This window comes from Scardinius erythrophthalmus, assembly GCF_964197995.2.
Source record: "Scardinius erythrophthalmus genome assembly, chromosome: 7".
Lineage (NCBI taxonomy): Eukaryota > Metazoa > Chordata > Actinopteri > Cypriniformes > Leuciscidae > Scardinius > Scardinius erythrophthalmus.
In genome coordinates this window covers 18,781,180-18,801,494 of record NC_138227.1, presented here as the reverse complement: position 1 = coordinate 18,801,494, position 20,315 = coordinate 18,781,180, and the positions used below count along the sequence as shown (strand labels likewise).

The 20,315-nt window shown below is 38.0% G+C and overlaps 1 protein-coding gene across 2 annotated transcripts in view; it reads right to left on the bottom strand.

The window, feature by feature from the left end:
• The window catches only part of smtnl (smoothelin, like), a 42,546-nt gene that overhangs the window by 14,902 nt on the left and 7,329 nt on the right, over positions 1–20,315 (bottom strand). The window contains exons 2-6 of one of the 2 annotated variants that reach the window (XM_081371467.1): positions 19,696–19,750; positions 19,297–19,418; positions 19,062–19,214; positions 3,537–3,901; positions 2,813–3,420 (exon numbers count right to left, since the gene is read on the bottom strand). In XM_081371467.1, coding sequence (XP_081227593.1) covers positions 2,813–3,289 — 477 coding nt within the window. In that variant the 5' untranslated portion in view covers positions 3,290–3,420; positions 3,537–3,901; positions 19,062–19,214; positions 19,297–19,418; positions 19,696–19,750. The remainder of the gene's footprint in view (positions 1–2,812; positions 3,421–3,536; positions 3,902–19,061; positions 19,215–19,296; positions 19,419–19,695; positions 19,751–20,315) is intronic. The other variant, XM_081371466.1, reaches the window with a different exon arrangement.

Sequence of the window (20,315 nt, the reverse complement as noted above, 5' to 3'; positions counted from 1 at the left end):
GGCCAAGTGTGATCGTGCGGTGAGACCACGCTCCACAGGTGTGGTTCCCTTCCCAGCCAAGCACCTGTCCTCCGAGCAATAGAGACTCCAGAGGAGCCAGCAAGGCTACATCTACATCACATTTTGGTGAAGAAAGAAAGGAGGAAGGTGTCCTGGGTGTTCTTCAAATCCTGACTCACCCAACGTACTTTAAATGAGGCAGAATGTCGACACAATGGTCCATTGAAACCACAGAAATGCTGCGGTAATTGGCAACAGCAGTGCAGGACTTCTCTGTGGAGCCAGCACAGAGTGAGGACAGAGCAAAAGCATTTCGCTGGCCGCATGAACTCTGAAAGGAGAGAGGAACACAGCACGATCCGGTTCATGTGCATTTAAAGTTTTGACGGAAAATTCAACGCAGCATAAACATACATAGTGAAGCTGGTATCTTTTTGTCATCAATCAATCAATCAATCAATCAATCAACCAATCAATCAATCATTCCATTCATCCATACATCATCCATCAAATCATCTATCTATCTATGTATCTGACTGTCTGCTCGCCCATCTGTCTGTCTGTCTATCTGTCTGTCTGTCTGTTTGTCTATCTGTCTGTCTGTCTATCTGTCTGTCTATCTATCTATCTATCTATCTATCTATCTATCTATCTATCTATCGTTCTACCTATCCATCCATTCATCCATCCATCCATCTAAACCTTGACAAACTTTTTTAGTTACTGATATGAATTTCTTTGAATTGCTATTACTACAGTAAAATTTGAATTTCAATTGTACATCTTGTTTGCTACCTTAATTTAAATTCAGTTTAAATTCAGAACTAAATTTGAACTATAAAACCTGCCAGAGGACTATGAACTGCAATGAGGCCAATCATAGAATGAGAGCAAGAAAGACGGAGAGGGAGAGAAAGTGATAAAGATATGAAGTGGACTGGAGACTGGAGTGTTTTGTGTGAGACAAAATGATAGTTGGGAGAACTATCCACAGAGAACAAATGCCACAGATACAGTGGCGGCAGTCTGAGATTGAGCCTGGGATAAACTGTTATTTCCCAAGAACAGAAAGTACAACAGGGCTCTGTAAGAATCATAGACAGACAGAGTTAGGAGGAAGAGCGTGAGATAAAGCGTGATTCTCATGATATCTACAGGTGCTCACAGCACAGCCATGTGGAGGCAGGCCAGCACACATCCCCACGTGGAGTCTCGCTGTCTTTTTTTCCAGTCTTTCTCGCTCACTTTTTCCTGCAGGCTGGGACTGAAAGGGAGTGCTCCGAAGACCTGCCACAACAGTCTCTGAGTATTTTACAAGCCCAGAATGCAGCTCTCTCATTATGCGGTTGGCAGGTGTGGATGTGGCAGGGAAGATAACAGCCTTCCTTGTCTCTACTGACTCTCACTCACAGCCTAAATCAACTGCACTCCCAGCTACTGATAATGTAAAACAAGACCTTATGAAACAAGCTAATGTAATTTGAATGCTATGCAAATGATAGTATTTTTATACTCCATAGCACAGAGCTCTAGATTAATGAGTGACGACTGCATGATGTTTGAGTTTTCATGTCACAGGCAGCAGCTGTAAAGGCTGCAAAGGCTTTGGTGACAGGTTCAACTCAGTAGAAAGTCTCCTAAAAATAGAGCTGAATTCTCTAAATCCTGAATAGAGTCATTATCTATCATGTCAGAATATGTTTGGGGGTTTACAGTATAAATATGCAAACTATGAAATGTACCTATCAAACAAAACATGCTTTGAATGAATGTCATCTGCTAAATGGTCAAAACATCTGGGTTGTTTGAGCATTTCAAAGTGATTGTTTTTAATTAAAATGTGTAATTTCACAAAAATCTGGAGTCTTTAGACAGGCAAGTGAAGGTTGCTCCGAGTGAAAGTGGCTCTGTTCCTGCTCCAGATTATGGCGTTGCATAAAATATGCTGCTTTGTCTCTGTGTAAATGAAATGCAGCATCAGAGCCACCTTAATTTATTTCCATAATTCCATATTTAATTCCATATAAGCTCATATATTATTCATTTAGTTCTGTCATGTCAACTCTCGGAGTGTTTGGCATGGTAATGGGTATGACGGTGTTGATTTGGTACTGGCGGAATAGATCTGCTACGCTGCTGCTGCTGTTGTTGCTGCTGCTGTTGGTTATTGCTGCTGCAGAGTAAGTGCAGGGCTTGCTACTGCCAATAAATTGACGACACACTGCTGTGAGCAAGTAAGACATGCTGCTGCTGTACAATATAGTGTACAAGAATTACCAATAGCAGATCTATACAGGTGGAGCTGGGGAAGGAGGAGGGTTTCTGAAAGAACTGCAACTGCTACAGCAATACTGACCAAATAATTGAAGGTTGTGCAGTGAGCTCATTGGCTAAGCCACTTAAGATGCAGCTTCTGTGTCGCCTTTGTAAACATCCAAAAAATATTACTTGGTGGTCAAATTGTTTATTCGCTTTGTGCCTATAAGGACACCCTTAACTGTGGTGCAATAACCATAATGCATGGCCATACGTGGCTTAACTTCATCATAATACTAGGTCGAAATGGTGGCAGTAAACGACTGTAAATTGATCTAAACCTCATCCCACATTTGTCAGAGACTGCGCCAAAGGTCTTCTGCTTTTACAAACATTCAGTTCGTTTGTATACGTTTTCCAGCTTCGGGCTTCTCTATATGTCTAAATATTTAGTTTTCGAACATAAGGTTTCTCACATCACTTCATTTTTTCCTGTTCCACAAAATGACCTCACTCGAGGTCACGCTTCCACTCATTCTTGCAGATGTCTACTCACGTTTGTTTTGCTGGTGACAGAGAAGGTGGCTCTGCTGGAGAAACGTGTGGTGGTGGGGCTGGAGGCAGAGCCGCTGGCGGAGCCGGTCAGAGCCGCTATGCTGGGGGCCGCAGACGGTGGAGACTGATGCCCTGCGGTGCTGCTGTTGGTCTGTGGTGGTGCTGATCCTCCTGTGAGAAGTGCGCTTCTGTCACACACCGACCCAGTCAGCATCTCTACCTGTCGGGTCAAGGCCTCTAACTGACCCCTGAGCTGCCGGTTCTCCTGCTGCAGCTGCGCCACGGCTCGGCCTAGAGGTCCGCTCACATGGATGGCCTCTTCCAGTCTCCGTTCGATGCCTAGCTTGAAAGCGCTGACGTCCACGTGGATCTCACGCACGGCATCTCGCAATGTGGTTTCATAGCGGGCCAAAGCTGCACAAACCGTCTCCCCTTCCGGGGAGCCCTCGGCCACTGATGCCAACGGGCCTGCGTCCATCTCTTCTGTGAGTCCAGGTATCTTCCTTCACAGTCCAACAACAAATTGAGATCTGTCTCTGATATTTCCCTTTTGAAATTGTTTAAAGTCCCAAATCCATATAGAAATCCAGAGGAAATGACAACAGTGACCTGTGGAATCAAAACTCAGTCAGAAACAAACTTAATTTCCTTATTGAATGAATGAAAACATCTTTAAAGCTCACTCAGCATACAAAACAAATTCAGTAGAAATAGTGTTTACAGACCTTGTGTTTTCAGTATGATTTTCCTGTTGTAAGTGTGTCTGAGTGTGTGAGTGTGTTCTGCCCGCCGTGCTGTTTTAAAGTACAGCTCTCACAGTCACGTTAACCTCCTTCTACTCCTGGAGTCCGGGGGAGGGAGGAGAGAGGGAGGGAACAAGAGAAAAGAGGAGGAGAGATAGAGCTCCACTTTATCCTGGCTCCCCCTCCTTCTTTCCACTGTATTTGTATTAATCTCCACTTTCACAACACAGTGCTCTGTCTCTTCTCTCTCTCACTCACTCTTCCTCACTTTTTTTTTTTTCTCCTGACAGATAAAGGCCACTGCTCACATTACTCCAGCTCAAGCTTGTCCCACTGTCTCACCAGCGCTATATCAGAGAGGAACAGACACGCCTTTTGTTTTTTTTTCTGTCTCACTTTCACTGGGTTCAGAATGTGGTGGTTGAGGTCAGTATAAAGACTGCACTCTTAAGGTTTTAAAGTACCTGTTTGCACTGCAAAGATTTACAATATGCGGTTTAAACTGTCCTAACAAGTTTCCAGCATCAAGCAATTTGTCTGTCCGCACTGAATGTGAAACTGCAGATCACAATCACATCCAATCTAAACATATTATTTGATGTTTAATGTACCGTTATGAGAAGTGAGATTTTGGGTTACCTAATGCATTGCTGCAGAAACAGAAACCAAGTTGTTGCATCATGCAGCGTTTTTGAGTTCAGTTGGGACAGACAAATTTATGTTGCTGGAATGTTGGTTAGGAAACAAAAATTGCTTTCGTTGGTGTAACATAATGTAATCAGGCTGATTCAATGTTATTAAATGCTATAATTTACTTTTTATATTTAATATTTACATTTTTAATTATTTAATATATACTGAAAGATATAAAATACAATATTTAATATATTATTTTATATTTTATATACTTTAATATACACATGCAAAAGGTTGGGGTCTGTAAGATTTTTTGAAAGAAGTTTCTTATGCTTATCAAGGCAAAATAGTAAAATATAGAGCTTGAATCTAATTATATAGAAAATAATAGAATTTTGATCAAAAATAGTTGATTGTTAATTGTACAATATTATTGCAGTTTAATATAACTGTTCACTTTTTTTATATATATTTTAAAATGTAATTTATTCCTGTGATGGAAAAGCTGAAATTTCAGCATCATTACTCCAGTCTTCAGTGTAACATGATCCTTCAGAATCAATGTTATCAATGTTGAAAATAATAATGTTTTTGGGAAGCCGTGATACTTTTTTTTCAGGATTCTTCGATGTATATAAAGTTCAAAATAACAGTATTTATTTAAAAACATTTTGGTAATATTATTTGTCTTTACTGTCACTTTTGATCAATTTAATGCATCCTTGCTGAATACAAAAAAAAAAAAAAATCAAATTAGGCTGCCTGACAAAACATTTTGGAATCCTCCCTTCTCATTTAAATACAATGGCTAAACTCAATTCAACATAGTAAACAAGGAGGTAATTCCCTTGAGAATTCCCCCCTGTACTTCATAAGAGTTCAATGTCTTGTCCTTTCCAAACTGACCTTGTGTCCTGTCATGATCATTCAGTCTATAGACAAAATGGGGGCTGATTGGATTTCAAGAGTTTGCTGTTAAGGGTGAAAAGAGGGACATAATGGATCTGGAGGAAGTGGGCTTGTTGTGTTTGTGTCTGTGTTTGTCTTTTGTGGGTGGAGGGAAGAGCTGCAACAGAACCCAGGCAAAGCAAACAGGCCTGATCAGATAATGAGGTACAGGGGGGCTCTGGGTAGGCCTAACGGTCTGTGGCACAACCACTACAATGAATCCTGGCCAACGGACTGAAATAACTTTACATTCCAGCCCACTGTTTACTGTAAACACTGGAAGCCGCGGGAGAGCGGAGGTGATTTATAGCTGTACACACTGGGCATGTGCTCATCAACTTTACATAACAGAGTTGTGAGTGAATGCTACACGCATGAGTCAAAGAGGAAGATGCCATGATAAGGAATAGGTTATCTATTCATTTTTCCACAAGACATCTTGATCTAGACAGATCTAAAAAATTTGCTGCAATAGGACAAGCAAAGATTCTTCAAGAGTTAATCTTGCAACATATCTTTAACATATGACTCAAAGTTTGCTGGAAATTCTGTTTCCCGTTAGCCTTCCAAATATGATTTCCATCTTGCAATGATGTCAGACTTTCACGTCAGGCACGGGCTGTAAATGTCTCTCAGGATCAGCAACAGTTGCATAGAGGAATGGCACAATGTCATGCTTCATTCTGGCAGTTTGTTATTGTATCTTACGCAGCCACCATTTCTCTCCTATCACCCTTATCTGATCTAAGATACTCAGTGGTGAGAAGTCGCGTCGAATAGGATCAGTCGTGCTGAGAAGGACCCGTGCAAGACCTCACATGCTCATGCAAGACCTCTTATCAGAGGGGGGATCAGTGATAGAGATAACCTGCACGGGTATTGCAACACATGAGAGAAGGATGTGACTGAGACAAATCTAGGACACAACTATAACTTATCCCCAAGGAGCTGTTGAGCCCCAGGGATTTCTGGGTGTTGGGAAATGGCAGCTGCTATACAATCCTGATATGACTCACCAAATTACAGTGTAAGATTATGTCTGACTTAAACATACTCATGTATACAGTCATTTTGACTAATTCTTACAAGACTAACAAGTCAGATAAACAATAGTGTCTATTCATGAAAGACACATAATACTTTCAACACTTCCAACAATCATATAATTATGTTGAACTTTATCCACAGTTTACAAACTATATAAGTTTTTTTTTCTTTTTACAGCACAGCTTTTTAATTGTTTTTCGATGTAAATATGACAGCATAATTTCATCTCACTGTTTGTGTTTTTCATCATCCGACATGCATGAGTCCAGATGCTGTGGATGTTCAACGCTTCCACTAAGCTCACATTTTTAAAGCAATTATTAGTCCTACGTAAAAAAAAAAAAAAAAAAAAATCTTTTTTTTTTTTTTTTACTTCATTTGGACGACGCACCTTTACTCTCTTCCATTGTAGCTGCCAATGTCCCAATCTGGCGCTGACATCTTGTGCTCATTACGCAGACTCTGAACCCGAGTCTGCGCAGTAGTGAGTGTGAAGTGGAGCCGCGGCTCCAGTGTGAAATAAACTGTTATGGAAATGTAGAAATTAAAGTTAAAGCTCTAATCTACCCCTTAAAGATCCGGAAATAAGTCCGTTGGTGCCTCGTGGCTACTTCACTCAGAGAAGCTGTCAATCATGAACGTCACACCCCGTTTGTAAAAGCATCAAATTAAATTACTAACTAAACTTAACTTATTTACTATTTACACTTGACCTTCCATCAGCCTGATAAAAAAACTACTAAAAATGACAGAAACCATCTTTGGCAAAAAAATTATTTGAAATGTAATTTGATTGTTTAATTTGTCTCACGTGCTATTAGAGTACATAGAGGGCGGGGTTTATGACATATACTGCATCCAGCCACTTGCTTCACTTTTCAGGACTTCTGTGGCACACACATGGTTCAGACTGTCATTCAAAATCCGTTTTTTGTGCATATCCGATTGAAATCCGATCAGATTTAGCAAGTGTGACCGGCAAAAACAAACAAACAAAAAAAAAAAACCACATGAAATGCGATTTTTACAAATCCGTTTCAAGCTACATCCATATGTGGTTTAAAATCCTATTAAAATCGAATTTCTGGAAATCCGTTTCAGTCTGACCGCTCTGATCGGATTTCGTGTGGTTATTTGACTTTCTCACGACCATGTAAAATGTAAACATCAAACGTGTCAAGCAGAAAATGACAATATAATCAAAACGGATTTCGCATTTCATGTGAATTTTTGCTGTTCACACTAGCTAAATCTGATCGGATATGTACAAAAAATCGGATTTGGACTGAAAGTCTGAACGTAAACCTTGGGTAGGCCTATAATCAATGAGAGTTTAGAATTATTTGATATTAAATGACAAATCCCTAAAGTTTCACAACATAAACCATAAAAAGCATGCTGTTGGTTAAAGCATCATCTGATTGGCTGAGTTTGAGTCATGCCCCATTTTCACATTAGGTGCTGGTTTGCTGTTCTTAACTAGTTTTAGTTGGTCTCCCAGCCTAGCAGACGTGTCTAAAACACCTCTAAAACAGATTACTACCTCTAAACACTAGCTAAGAATGTTCAGGCTTGTTTTTCTGCAGTAAAGAAGCATTTTTGCAATGTGTAAAAATATTACCATAACTATTTTGATCTTTTTATGGATGGATCAGTGGTGCCATCCTAAAATAACCAGCCTGTCCTTATTCGGGAGAATGAAGCATGGTGGGAAACATGTGGTAAACATAAACTAGGGAAATCGAGTTAACCACAAATGATCAATTCTACGTCACAGAACTTTAACACACACCGGTTGAACCACTAAGCCTGTGAAGCACATGGTTCCTTAACCAAGCCATGATGACATAGACTTTTCTTGTTCATATTTAGAAAATGTCAAACCATCAGCCTAAAGGAATAAGTTTCATGATCATCCTCAGACGTGAACCTTGTCTGGCTTTCATCTGCAATATAGCTGTTGACAAACCACCGATCCTTCCAAAAAACAAAAGCCCATCTATTTCACCACGTGTCAGCTGTGGTTTTCCTGAAAACAAGTCTGCGTGGCCATTACATCAGAGTTTCCATGGGAACCCTGAAGTCCAAACACGTCCAAAAGAATAACAGCCAAATGATGATGTCATGGTCGCTTCAAAGTCAATTTAATTAAGCACACATGGTGCCAAGTGTGTGTGAGAGAGAGAGAGAGAGAGAGAGAGAGAGAGAGAGAGAGAGAGAGAGAGTGCAAGCAGACGAGAGAACAATAAAACTGATTTAAAGTTATTTTTGTGATATTCTTGGCATTGTCTCAGAGGCATGAGCAAAGACAGTTTCTGGCAGGCTGAGCTGGGACAAGAGTTATAGTTGAAATGTGATTATATTGCATATCTGAACCAGAGGAGATTGATTTCGTGCTCTCACAAACCATTGACATACTTAAACACATCACTGAGATGGACACTGAGCGGCCTGTCTTGTCCAGCTGAAGAAATGCTCTTTCGCTGGAGAAGAGAGAGATGGAAAGAGGGTTGAAGGGTGAAAAGAACAGAGGTGTGGAGGAGGGGGACACATTCCCCAAACCCCAGCCGACCTCCTGAGATGACTGGCTCCGGATAATTACAGCCCCTTTTGCTTGGAACGGCCAGGATGGGCTGACTGAGCTGTACTTCACTGTTCTGTGCTGATCTCCATTGCTGCACACACACATACACAGCCTCTTTTATCAATCGAACCACGCACATACACGTACAAATACATACACACTCATAAGCATGCCTGAGATTACATACACCACATCAGAACTCACCGCAACACAATTACCCCCTGATTCAGTTAAACCCTTCGATCAACACAGTACTTATTCTACTGTAGAAATGTGGTCTAGTGGTCTGCTGGGATGTCTTTGCAGTGGAGAAAGTGATCCCAACTCCATCTCATCCATGAAATGAGCCATATCTTAAGTGGGCTTTGTCTTTAAATGAATAAGTAAACAGAAACTATTGCGACAACAAGTGCAGAGTAATTATGCACGCAATGACTTAATATCGCGTTTGGATGGATTAATTTCCTCTCAAAACCACAATTTCCTTCCAAATTAAAGAGTCTGTTTGTCATTCTGGTGTAAATTAGGCTGCACATTGCCTAACATTTAAACAAAACAATGGGGAATGATAGTGTTCAATGAAAGCTTGCTGGAAAGTGGGTCATCTCATTAGAAAAAAAGCTTAACCCCAAAAGTCCAGAACATACAAATGAAAAACACTGCGGGGTCCAAAAGTTCGAGACCACATTGAAACGTGGGATTTAAACAGGGAAATAAAAAGAAAGACATAGGATGTCAATGTAAAATGAATAAGAAATATTAAAGATTCTGTAGTATTTCTAAGTAAATGTGACTCTTTTGTAGAGACAGCAAAATGTCTATTGCTCTTTGGATCATCTCAGGTTTTACACAAGATATTGAAATGTTTCTTGAGCATAAATCAGCAGATTAGAATGATTTCCTGAAGGATCATGTGGCACTGAAGATGTGAAATGTAGCTTCGCCATCCCAATTAATTACATTTCAATATAAAAAAGATATTTAAAATCGTGATAATATTTCATTTGTTTTGACTGTATTTTTGCTCAAATAAATGCCGCCTTGTTTGAGCATTAGAGATTTTCGAAAACATAAAAAAAATGTACAGACCCCAAACTTTTGAACAGTAGCGTATATGAGTGTATTAAAAGAGGGTAAATGCACACACAATAAAGTCAAGCTCTTGTCTGCAAAGCGGAAGCCCCTTCCTGAGAAGCAAGAACTATCAGTCTGTAGCCCATGCCAAGAATAATAATTTAGCAATGATAGATTTTCTAAGAAGCAAGTAAGAGTGATGTAATCGAGGCAACACAAGCCAAAACACATTTTCTGTCATATCCATCTATTGTTTCTGCAATCAGCTCTGCTGTACCGAAACTTAGCCAAAAATCTCCCAGGCTCCTTTGCCCTACAGCAGCCTCATATTGCATGACATCATCCTCTCTCTCTTTAACCGTTGGTGAGGCCACTTTCTCTTTAATGCACGCACGTACAGACGCAAAAATACACAGCAGAGCACTTGGAAAATCATCATTGGTATTAGTGTCACCATGCTGGGATATGTGCACTCCTCTGGAGTGGTTTGGACAGCATAATGATCAGCTTATTTGACCGTGTTCCTGATGAGAGTTTCATGAGCTGTGCTGAGAATGTTCATTTTGGTTTCTCACTTGAGGGAAGAAAAACAATTTTTTTCTATTAGTGGTTGTTGTCAGCATGTACAATAGCGGTTTGAAATAGAAGGGTTGGAAACGAGTTTATCAAAAAATACAATGAAAACACTTGGATGGTGTGTTACTGCTATATTTACTCAATATGTCATATGGCTCAAACTTGACTGGTTCCATAATGCATTGTATAACTGCATATAAAAGAATGCAATAAGACCCCCATTATAATGGTTTGTAATCAAAGTTAATTTGAAAACTAGTAATGTAATATAATATGTGACCCTGGACCACAAAACCAGTCACATGGGTAATTTTTTTTAAATTGAGATGTATACATCACATGAAAGTTGAATAAATAAGTTTTCCATTGACGTATGGTTTGTTAGGATATGACAATATTTGTCTGAGATACAACTATTGAAAATCTGGAATCTGAGGGTGCAAAAAAGTCGAAACATTGAGAAAATCTCCTTTAAAGTTGTGCATTTATGTTCGCGAATGTGCTGCATTCACTCACAAAAATAAATGTTTTATATATTTACAGTAGGAAATTTACAAAATATCTTCATGAAGCATGATCTTTACTTAATATCCTAATGATTTTTGGTATAAAAGAAAAATCGATCATTTTGACCCATACAATGTATTGTTGGCTATTGCCACCGATATACCCGTGGGACTTATGACTGGTTTTGTGATCCAGGGTCACATACAATATAATGTAATATAATACAATATAATATAAACTTCAGCTAAAGTTAAGAAGCTAAAAAAATCAGCTAGTTTTTTATCTTTAAATTTATTTTATTTAGTCGCCAGTTTCCAATACTGCTTATTTCCAAGCAGTGCTGGATAAACAGTCAACAAAACAAAGGCTTGTGTGAGAGAGAGAGAGAATGCAAGCCCCTGTAAAATCTTTCATTTGGTGTGAGCTATTCACCATGACGGTTGAGAGGCCCTTTACAGGCTGAAGCACGGAGGCCTCTCCAGGTGAATTAAACTAGGTGTCTGTGTGTGCTTGAGTATGTGTAACATTCCTAATTGTTTGAGCACAAAGACACTTTGGAATGAACCTTGAGAGTGAGCTTCAACATATTATTAGCATGAAGTCTTTGCTCACAAATCAGCCTTTGACAGAACACACACACACATCACAGCGGGCCTGTGAGCTCAGAGTGAAAGTGTTACTGATTTGTGCAATAACAGGCTTCGACGTGGCATACGTGCATGTGCTCACCTGTGAGGGATCAGAGCCAAATGTATGTAATCACTTGTACACCTGCTGCCACTGCAGTTACAGTATCAGCCTCCAGCAAGAGTCAGTGCTTTAGCTCATTAGCTGCGATGCACCCTGATAAAAATACAGTGAAATATTATAAGACACAAGTGATATATTAATATTGGTGCTATTGGTGCAATTGGAGCTGACAACTAATTGCATTTTTACTGCAAACGTTGTATACTTAAATATTATATATTAGCTGTCATTTATATTCGGCTAAAAATTTTATCTATAGGCAAACTATTGAACACTTCGGCACCTATCATCTAAACTGCATATTAATATTTGAAAATACTATCAAATGTATTTTTTTTCCTGTGATGGCATATCAAGATTTTCAGCAGCCATCACTTTAGCCTTCAGTGTCACATGATCCTTCATAAATCATTCTAATGTGCTGATTTGGTGCTCAAAAAACCTGTATGCCAGGTTAAAGAGATGTGTTTTTAGTCTACACTGTAAAAATAAAAGGTGCCTGGAGGAACCTTTTGGGGTTCTTCACTTTGCCACACCGGCGGAACCGTCTGTAGATCCTCTAGGCACCCTTTAAAAAGGTCCGGTTCTCTGAGGAACCACACAGGTTTCCTGAGGAACTCTAATATTAGGCACTTTGTGGAACCACTGTGGGTGCCTCCAGGAACCAAATTTCATTTTTTTTTTAATATTTAATTTCATGTTGTTACTATGGTTACCTTTGACTTCTATTATAATAAACAAATTGAACCAAATACAAAATAAGAATTGTTTATTACATATTTGATATTCATTTTTATACATACACTTCCATGCACATGGGGAAAAAAGCTAACTACAAATTAATATCAATGACTACACAAAAAAATAGTATAATACATAAGCAACATGAATAATCAACCATGTATATACAATAGATAAACAAGAAAAGACATCTCAACAAAATGCATGGAAACACATATGTTCCACTAAATAAATCAATGTAAAAAAAATTACATTTGAACTAATTAAAAATGTCCATCATACTTAACTTTAAAACATTTGTGTTTCAGTCCGATGGTTAGTCTGACATCACTGTTTCCAAGTCCAAAAGCTGATCAGATGCCAAAAACAAACAACAGTGCTAATATACACTCATTGTGCTGTAACCTTTATCTCTATTATATACCGAAATCTCTGATGGTTAGTTATTCAACTTTTTTGAATCATAAAATGTTTAAGTCTGGGATGCCGTTAGACTGGAGACTGTAATGTACACTATGGCTTTTGAAAAGCTTAAATGTGAGACTTGAATCAACAGTGTTCATAAATGGTTGTTGAGTATTCTCATGAAACAAGATAGAGGAAGTAGAAGTAGAGGCTTCGACCCGAAACAGAGTTAAGGTACAGTAAAATGATCTGTTGTTCTGTGAATGTTCACTGGTGAATTCAGTCATTTCAATATGAATTCACACGATCAGCAATTTCGTTTGTGGTCAGAAATGTCACTATGGGACCAAGTTGGTGTGAGGTACTTAATGAGTTAGAAAAGTGAAAAGGTACAGCATCGTTTTCCGTTTGTTTTTCCTCTTTTCTGGTGGATGGTCCAGGCACTTCAATGATTTTCAGGTCTACAGGAGGATTTTTATTCTTGATCAAACTTGTATTTCAGCTTACCGAGATCCCTGCAAAGTACAAAATTTACTGTTAGTAATGTTATTAAAGTGATAGTTGTGAAATTTAAATAATTTCCTCAGCCTTGTGACGTTCCAAACCTGTTTGACTTTCTGTCTGTGGAACCCAAAAGCAGATCTCAGGCATAATGCAACCCCAGTCACCGATCGCTGACACTGCATGAAACACAAGCAGAAAACAATTGTGTAAATCATTCATGAAACCATTCTTATGCACACTTGTCTAGTTCAATTCAATGCAACAATTTATGTAAAAATGGTTAAGCTCCAAAAATGTCCCAGAAAAGATTCTAAAAATAATCAATGAGTTCACAACTCATGTGTTATGGGTTGTGTTGCAAGTCTTCTGAAGCCTAATTGCTTTTTCCTATTTATTTATTTTTTTGTCGAAAAAGACTAAACTTGAAGTTATAATTCAGAGTTAAAATGTCTATAGCATTTTTTGTGAATCAAACCTGTGATATTATTTTTCTGAGTAACATGAATGAGATTTGAGATCATGAGAAAAGATTTTCAGAGAGTAACTGATTAAAAAACACAAGTACACAGTCAAACAATACAACTTCACACAGCTAAAGTTCATAGTAATAAAGTACTTGCATGTGGTGCAGGTAACTTACTGTAATTCAATGTTGCCACTGAAATGTGAAATGTTCAGATGAAGACACAGTTGTACAAAATATGTTGAATTGAATAACTAAATCAATCTAAGACAATAAGTCAATCATTTCCATTTGTTCATTAGATCAACGTAGTTAGCATCGCGGCTAAAACCTTCATACCAAGATACTGTGTGTGCAATAAACGAGTGGTAAACACTATAAAAACGTAGTAATGTATAATAAATTTAGTTTATATATGTGTGTTTAAATATATAGTGAGTAGACTCTGTATTTATATTTATTTGGCGAGTTTACAAACCTTGTAATGGAGAGCCGAATAAACGGCGGAAGCTTTGATGAGAGGAGCCGTTACTTAGTTTCCTGATGACGATCAGCTGAGCTTTGTTGCGCGCGAGCAGCGCGAGGATCACTGAAGCGACGACAGCAGACTGGGAATAGCAGCAGTTTCGTGACAGAATAATACTTTTCTCCTCCTGCTTCTTCTTCTTCATAATATTATTATTATTTAGTGTTGTTGTTTAAGGTTTAAATGACTTTATAAAATAGGCCTATACTAAATATATGTAAGCTACCCAAGTGAAAAAGACTATAGTTACTGTTAAATGTATTAAAAATGCATTAAAGTATATTTGTATTGTAGGTCTACTAAAAACACACTCAAGTACATTTTTAATACATTTAATAGTACATCTTTTTCACCTGGGTATGTATACTGAATCAAACTTGCCTATAATAATAATAATAATAATAATAATAAAAATGCATTAAAGTAGGCTATATTTGTATTGTAGGTCTACTAAAAACACACTCAAGTACATTTTTAATACATTTAATAGTACGTCTTTTTCACCTGGGTATGTATACTGAATCAAACTTAAGTAGCCTATAATAATAATAATAATAGGATAATAATAATAATAATAGAATAATAATCTAATTCGGGCCTCATTGAACCATTGGGTTCCTCCAGATGCTGGCTTTAATATAAGAGATCTTCCAGGAACCACTTAAATGTTAAAAGATCTTCCAATAACCCTTTTATCACATTTAAGTACCTCTATTTTCCCCCAAAGCACTTCGAGGTCTCATGGTAATGAAAAGGTGACTCCAGAACCTCTGAAGTAAATACAAAGTGCTTAAAGGATCCCATAAGTTCCAGCAAGAACCTCAAAGATTGTCAATGCTCCTCCAGTAACCCTACTATAGGAAAAAGAGCTTTGAGGCACCAAAATTACATTTTGAAGTTCCTTGAGTATCCAACAGGATACTTGAGGCTCCTTTAGTTTTTACAGTGTAGATTTAAACTGACAGTGTGTCTGCTTCCTGAACGGCTAGAAAGACTCCAGAGTTTGGGTGCTAAAAAGGAAGTTGCAATTGATTTTGATATTCTAGGTATTATCAACTGGCCATCATTTTTAGATTGTAATAGACGTGAAGGTTGTTTTATTATTGTTGCATTGTTGCATTGTTGTATGTAATACTTACAGCATAGCTGAAGAGCTTAAGAGCTTTGTTAAGAAAACATAAGAACATAAGTTTTTTAAGAACATAAGAGCTTTTAGAATGTTATAAAACCTATAGAAATTAAACAACTGAATTGACAAAAAACCCCCAAAAAACATAATCATCTTCTTTTTTATTTATTTAACACTCCTACCACCCCAACAAAAGAAGTACACATCTATAGTGGAGTAAAAAGTACGATATTTGTCTTTCAAATGTAGCAAAGTTAAAGTAAAGAGTTTCCAGAAAAAATAATACTCAAGTAAAGCACATACTCAAAAAGTGTACTTAAAGGGATAGTTCACTTTGAAATTAAATTTTTGTATGTTTTAGCTTACCTCAAGGGCATCCAAGATGTAGATGTCTTTTTTTCTGCAGTAGTTTAAATTTTGATATTTTTAGGTCAAACCGTTCTTGTCTGTCAGTCATATAATGCAGATGGTCACTGTCTCAAAGAGCAAGCACAGTCCAAATTAAAACAATTCCACATCGTGCAAATTAAACAATTCCCCATCGTAACTACACATTGATGGCCTAAGACACGAAACGAGCGGTTTGTGTGAGAAAATGAACAGTATTTATATCGTTTTTACCTCTTATACACAGCCACGTCCAAGTGATCTGAGGGCGCTCGCGCATCCTGGTGTGTGACGTGTGCGCAGACTGGTGCATAGATATATACACTAGATGTCGCATTAAAAACATTCGTTCCAATGAACTGCCGTAGACAAGGCAACATCTCCAGGACAGGTACACGTCACACACCAGGATGCGCGCGCGCCCTCAGATCACTTGGACGTGGCTGTGTATAAGAGCTAAAAACGATATAAATACTGTTCGTTTTCTCACACAAACCACTCGTTTCGTGTCTTAGGCCATCAATGTGTACTTACGATGGGGAATTGTTTAATTTGCACGATGGGGAATTGTTTTAATTTGGACTCTGTGCATGCTCTTTGAGACAGTGACCATAGACCTGCATTATATGACTGACAGACAAGAACGGTTTGACCTAAAAATATCAAAATTGAAACTACTGCGGAAAAAAAGACATCTACATCTTGGATGCCCTTGAGGTAAGCTAAAACATACCAAAATTTAATTTCAAAGTGAACTATCCCTTTAAGTACAGTACTCAAGTAAATGTACTTTGTTACTGCCCACCTCTGATGACAGGGATCCCATTGTAACATCCTACGAGGTAAAAAAAAAAGGGAAAAAAAAGGATGACATATTTGTGCATTTAAAGTCTCTATGAAAAGTTATTTGGCTTTTATGAATATGTTAGCCTTACTGTTCTCTATAAGCTAGTGTGCTCCAAAATAATGACCAAATTCAAATTTAGAAGACCAAACAACGTTGAAAATGACAATCAGGTTGATTTCAGAATCCAACGTCAGATTGACATTAATCTCCAACGATGGACAGACGTTGTATTGTGGTTGAAAATGAAAATCAGGTTGACGTCAGAAACCAACATCAGTCAGGTTCCCGACTTTCATATCCAACCAAAATCCAACATCTGTCCAACGTTGGATGTTAACATCAAACCGACGTCGGATTCTGACGTCAATCCGACTTTCATTTCCAACCAAAATGCAACCCCTGTAACCAAAATCCTCCCCTGACTGATGTTACTACTTTCTACTCAAGGACCTAGACAGAAATTTAGTGGAGTAAAAAGTACAATATTTGTCTTTCAAATGAAGTGAAGTTAAAGTAAAACATTTCCAGAAAAAAAATAATACTCAAGTAAAGTACAGATTCTCAAAAAGTGTATTTAAGTACAGTACTCAAGTAAATGTACTTTGTTACTGTTCACCTCTGAATGTATGCCATGTTTAATAGAGGGAGATAATGCAGTGTTGACAGAACCGAGCTCATATGGTCATACTTCCTGGTTCTAGTAAACTCTATCTGCTGCATTTTGGACCAGCTGGAGTTTATTAAGCATCCAGGGCAACCACCCAGTAGAGCATTACAATAATCTAGCCTTGAACTCATGAACTAAATTTTCTGCGTTTGTCACTGAGGGCATATGTTGTAATTTAGATATATTTTTTATGATGGATAAATGCTTTACAGGTGCTAGAAATGTGGCTTTTAAATGAAAGTTTGGTATCAAGGAGCACACCCAGGTTGCTAACTGACGAAGAAGACTTGACAGAGCAGCCATCAAGTGTTAGCCAGTATTCTAGATTATTACGTGGAGGTTTATTGGTCCAATAATTAAAGCCTCTTTTTTTGGAATTAAGTTGTAGGAAATTACTAGTCATCCAATTTTTTTTCATATCAACTGTGCATTTTGTTAATTTTGTGAATTGGTATGTTTTGTCAGGGCGTGAAAAGATTCAGCTTAACAGTGGAAACTAATTACATGCTTCCTAATGAAATCTCCCAAGGGTAGCATGTACAGGGTGAAAAGCAACGGCCCTAGTACTGAGCCTTGCGGTACTCCATACTGAACTCCAACTGAATCGATATGACATCTCTTCATTTACTGCTACAAACTGATAACGGATAAGTTTGATTTGAACCATGCCAATGCAATTTCACTAATGGCAACATATTTTTTGAGGCTATTTAAAAGAATATTGAGGTCGATAGTATATCAAATGCAGCACTAAGATCCAGTAACACTAATAGAAAGATACAATCACGATCGTATGATAAGAGCAAATCCTTTGTAATGAGAGCAGTCTCAGTACTATGATACAGTCTAAATCCTGACTGGAAATCCTTGCAGATACTATCTCTTTCCAAAAAGGAACATAGTTGTGAGGACACTTCCTTTTCTAGTATTTTTGACAGAAAAGGGAGACTCAAGATTGGTCTGTAATTAACTACTTCTCTAGGATCAAGGTTTTTTAATAGGAGGTTTAATAACCACCAGCTAATAGGTTTGATAGGTACATATCCTAATGACAAAGATTAATTAATGATATTAAGTAGAGGATCTATGACTTCTGGAAGACTTCACTGATGATTTAACAAATGTAGACCATTCTTCCTCTCCTTTAGCACAGAATGAAATATCTTTACTGTCACCTTTGATTAATTTAATGCATTCTTGCTTAATAAAAGTATTAATTTAAAATAAAACAAAAAATGTTTTGTTACTTTTAAACATTAGTGTATATATAGTCAAAAATAATTAATGAGGTCTATTTCATCCTGGATGACTTCACCTGACCTGACAATATGTAGCAGGCTGCATTAGATTGAGCTTATTCTGTGAGTTTGCTTGACTTGATTAACTTGACTTGCATGTATGGTGCTATTAATATAGAACATTCATCACCTTTTATGTCTAGCTTAGCAGATGAGGAGAGAACCATGAACAGATAGCAGCAGAAGCAGAATGGGCCTGGAAAAGGTTATCTACTGGGACACAAATAAATTCATTTTTGCTTTCCTGTAGCTCAAACAGTAGAGCGTTGGCGCTTGCAACGCCAAGGTCATGGATTCGATTTCCAGGGAAAGCAAGAACTGATAAGAATGTAAATGTGTACCATGAAATGCAATGTAAGTCGCTTTGGATAAAAGTGTCTGCCAAATACATAAATGTAAATGTTTTGACCGCACTGACTTTCATTATAATGACAAAAACCATGTGTGGTGGTGATCCGGTCTGCTGTTTGGAATGACAGGTCTGAGAGGTCAGGGCTTGTGCTGGAGGGATGTGGCGACTGCTGGGCGTCTGTCACTGTTCATGATAAGCCTGGTGGACGGGTCTGGCGGACTGCAGAGGTACAGGAGATTAGACATAATACAGAGAGCCGAACAGAGACAAGAAAGTGTGTCGGTAGAAGTTGGCTTCTTACACTGGTCAGAGATAAACTCAGCTGTTGGTAGGTGTTTCTGATCCCGGATCAGTCGAATGCAGACTTGAACAGAGAAGTGGTGTTGAAAGATGATGTCTTTCCTTTCCCTCTGGAAATAATCCCTGTATGAATGAAAATGAATGATGAGCAGTAGGATGAGTATCAGCAGAGCTCTCCCACACACCGCTCCGAGACATTCTGTCCTGGACAATTATTGGAGTCCATTCCCTACGTCTCCACACCATTGACTGCGGGGCGACTCTGCTGGACGTGCTTTACCTCTGACACCATGGTGGACGCAGTGGGAGGCTCAATAAAGTGCGTCATTGCTACATTTAAAACACACGATGAGGAATGGGAGATTTAGAGGTAGAGAGTAGAAGTAATAACTGGACTTGCCTCTGGCCCCCAGATTATCCTTCTGTGTGTTTCTTTAGCTATGGCACTTTTTAACCTGTAAAAATTAAATAAACACACTTTTCAAAGTCATAGATATACATGTATCACAGGACAATTCTGCCATTTTTGTTGTCATGAACAAATGCCATTTCCATCACATCTGAAATCACCATTCAATATGTAGTGTAAATTATAGTAATGGAATGGATAGTTTTTAGGAAAATAATGACAGGCTTCTTTGTTTTGGATAAGCTAATTTCATTGCTAGCATTTTATGTGACCTTAATACAAATAATTTTTTTTTATTGTGTGCATAATTTGACAAATTAATTGGAAATGACACACTTTATTTTCTTTACACATCATGTTTCTCTCAGAACAGAACATCACTGAGGGAAAAGTCATAATTTGGGGAAAAACAATTAAATACATTTTTTTCTCACAATAAATGTTGAAAACAAGTCAAGTCACCTTTATTTATATAGTGCTTTTTGAAGCAGCTTTACAGTGATAACATTAGAATAATGCAACAGTTTGATTTGACTGTACAGCAGCTCTAGAAACAGTGTTATTGTCCAGGTAAATTCAGTATGTCATCAATGATGGTTGTTCATATTATG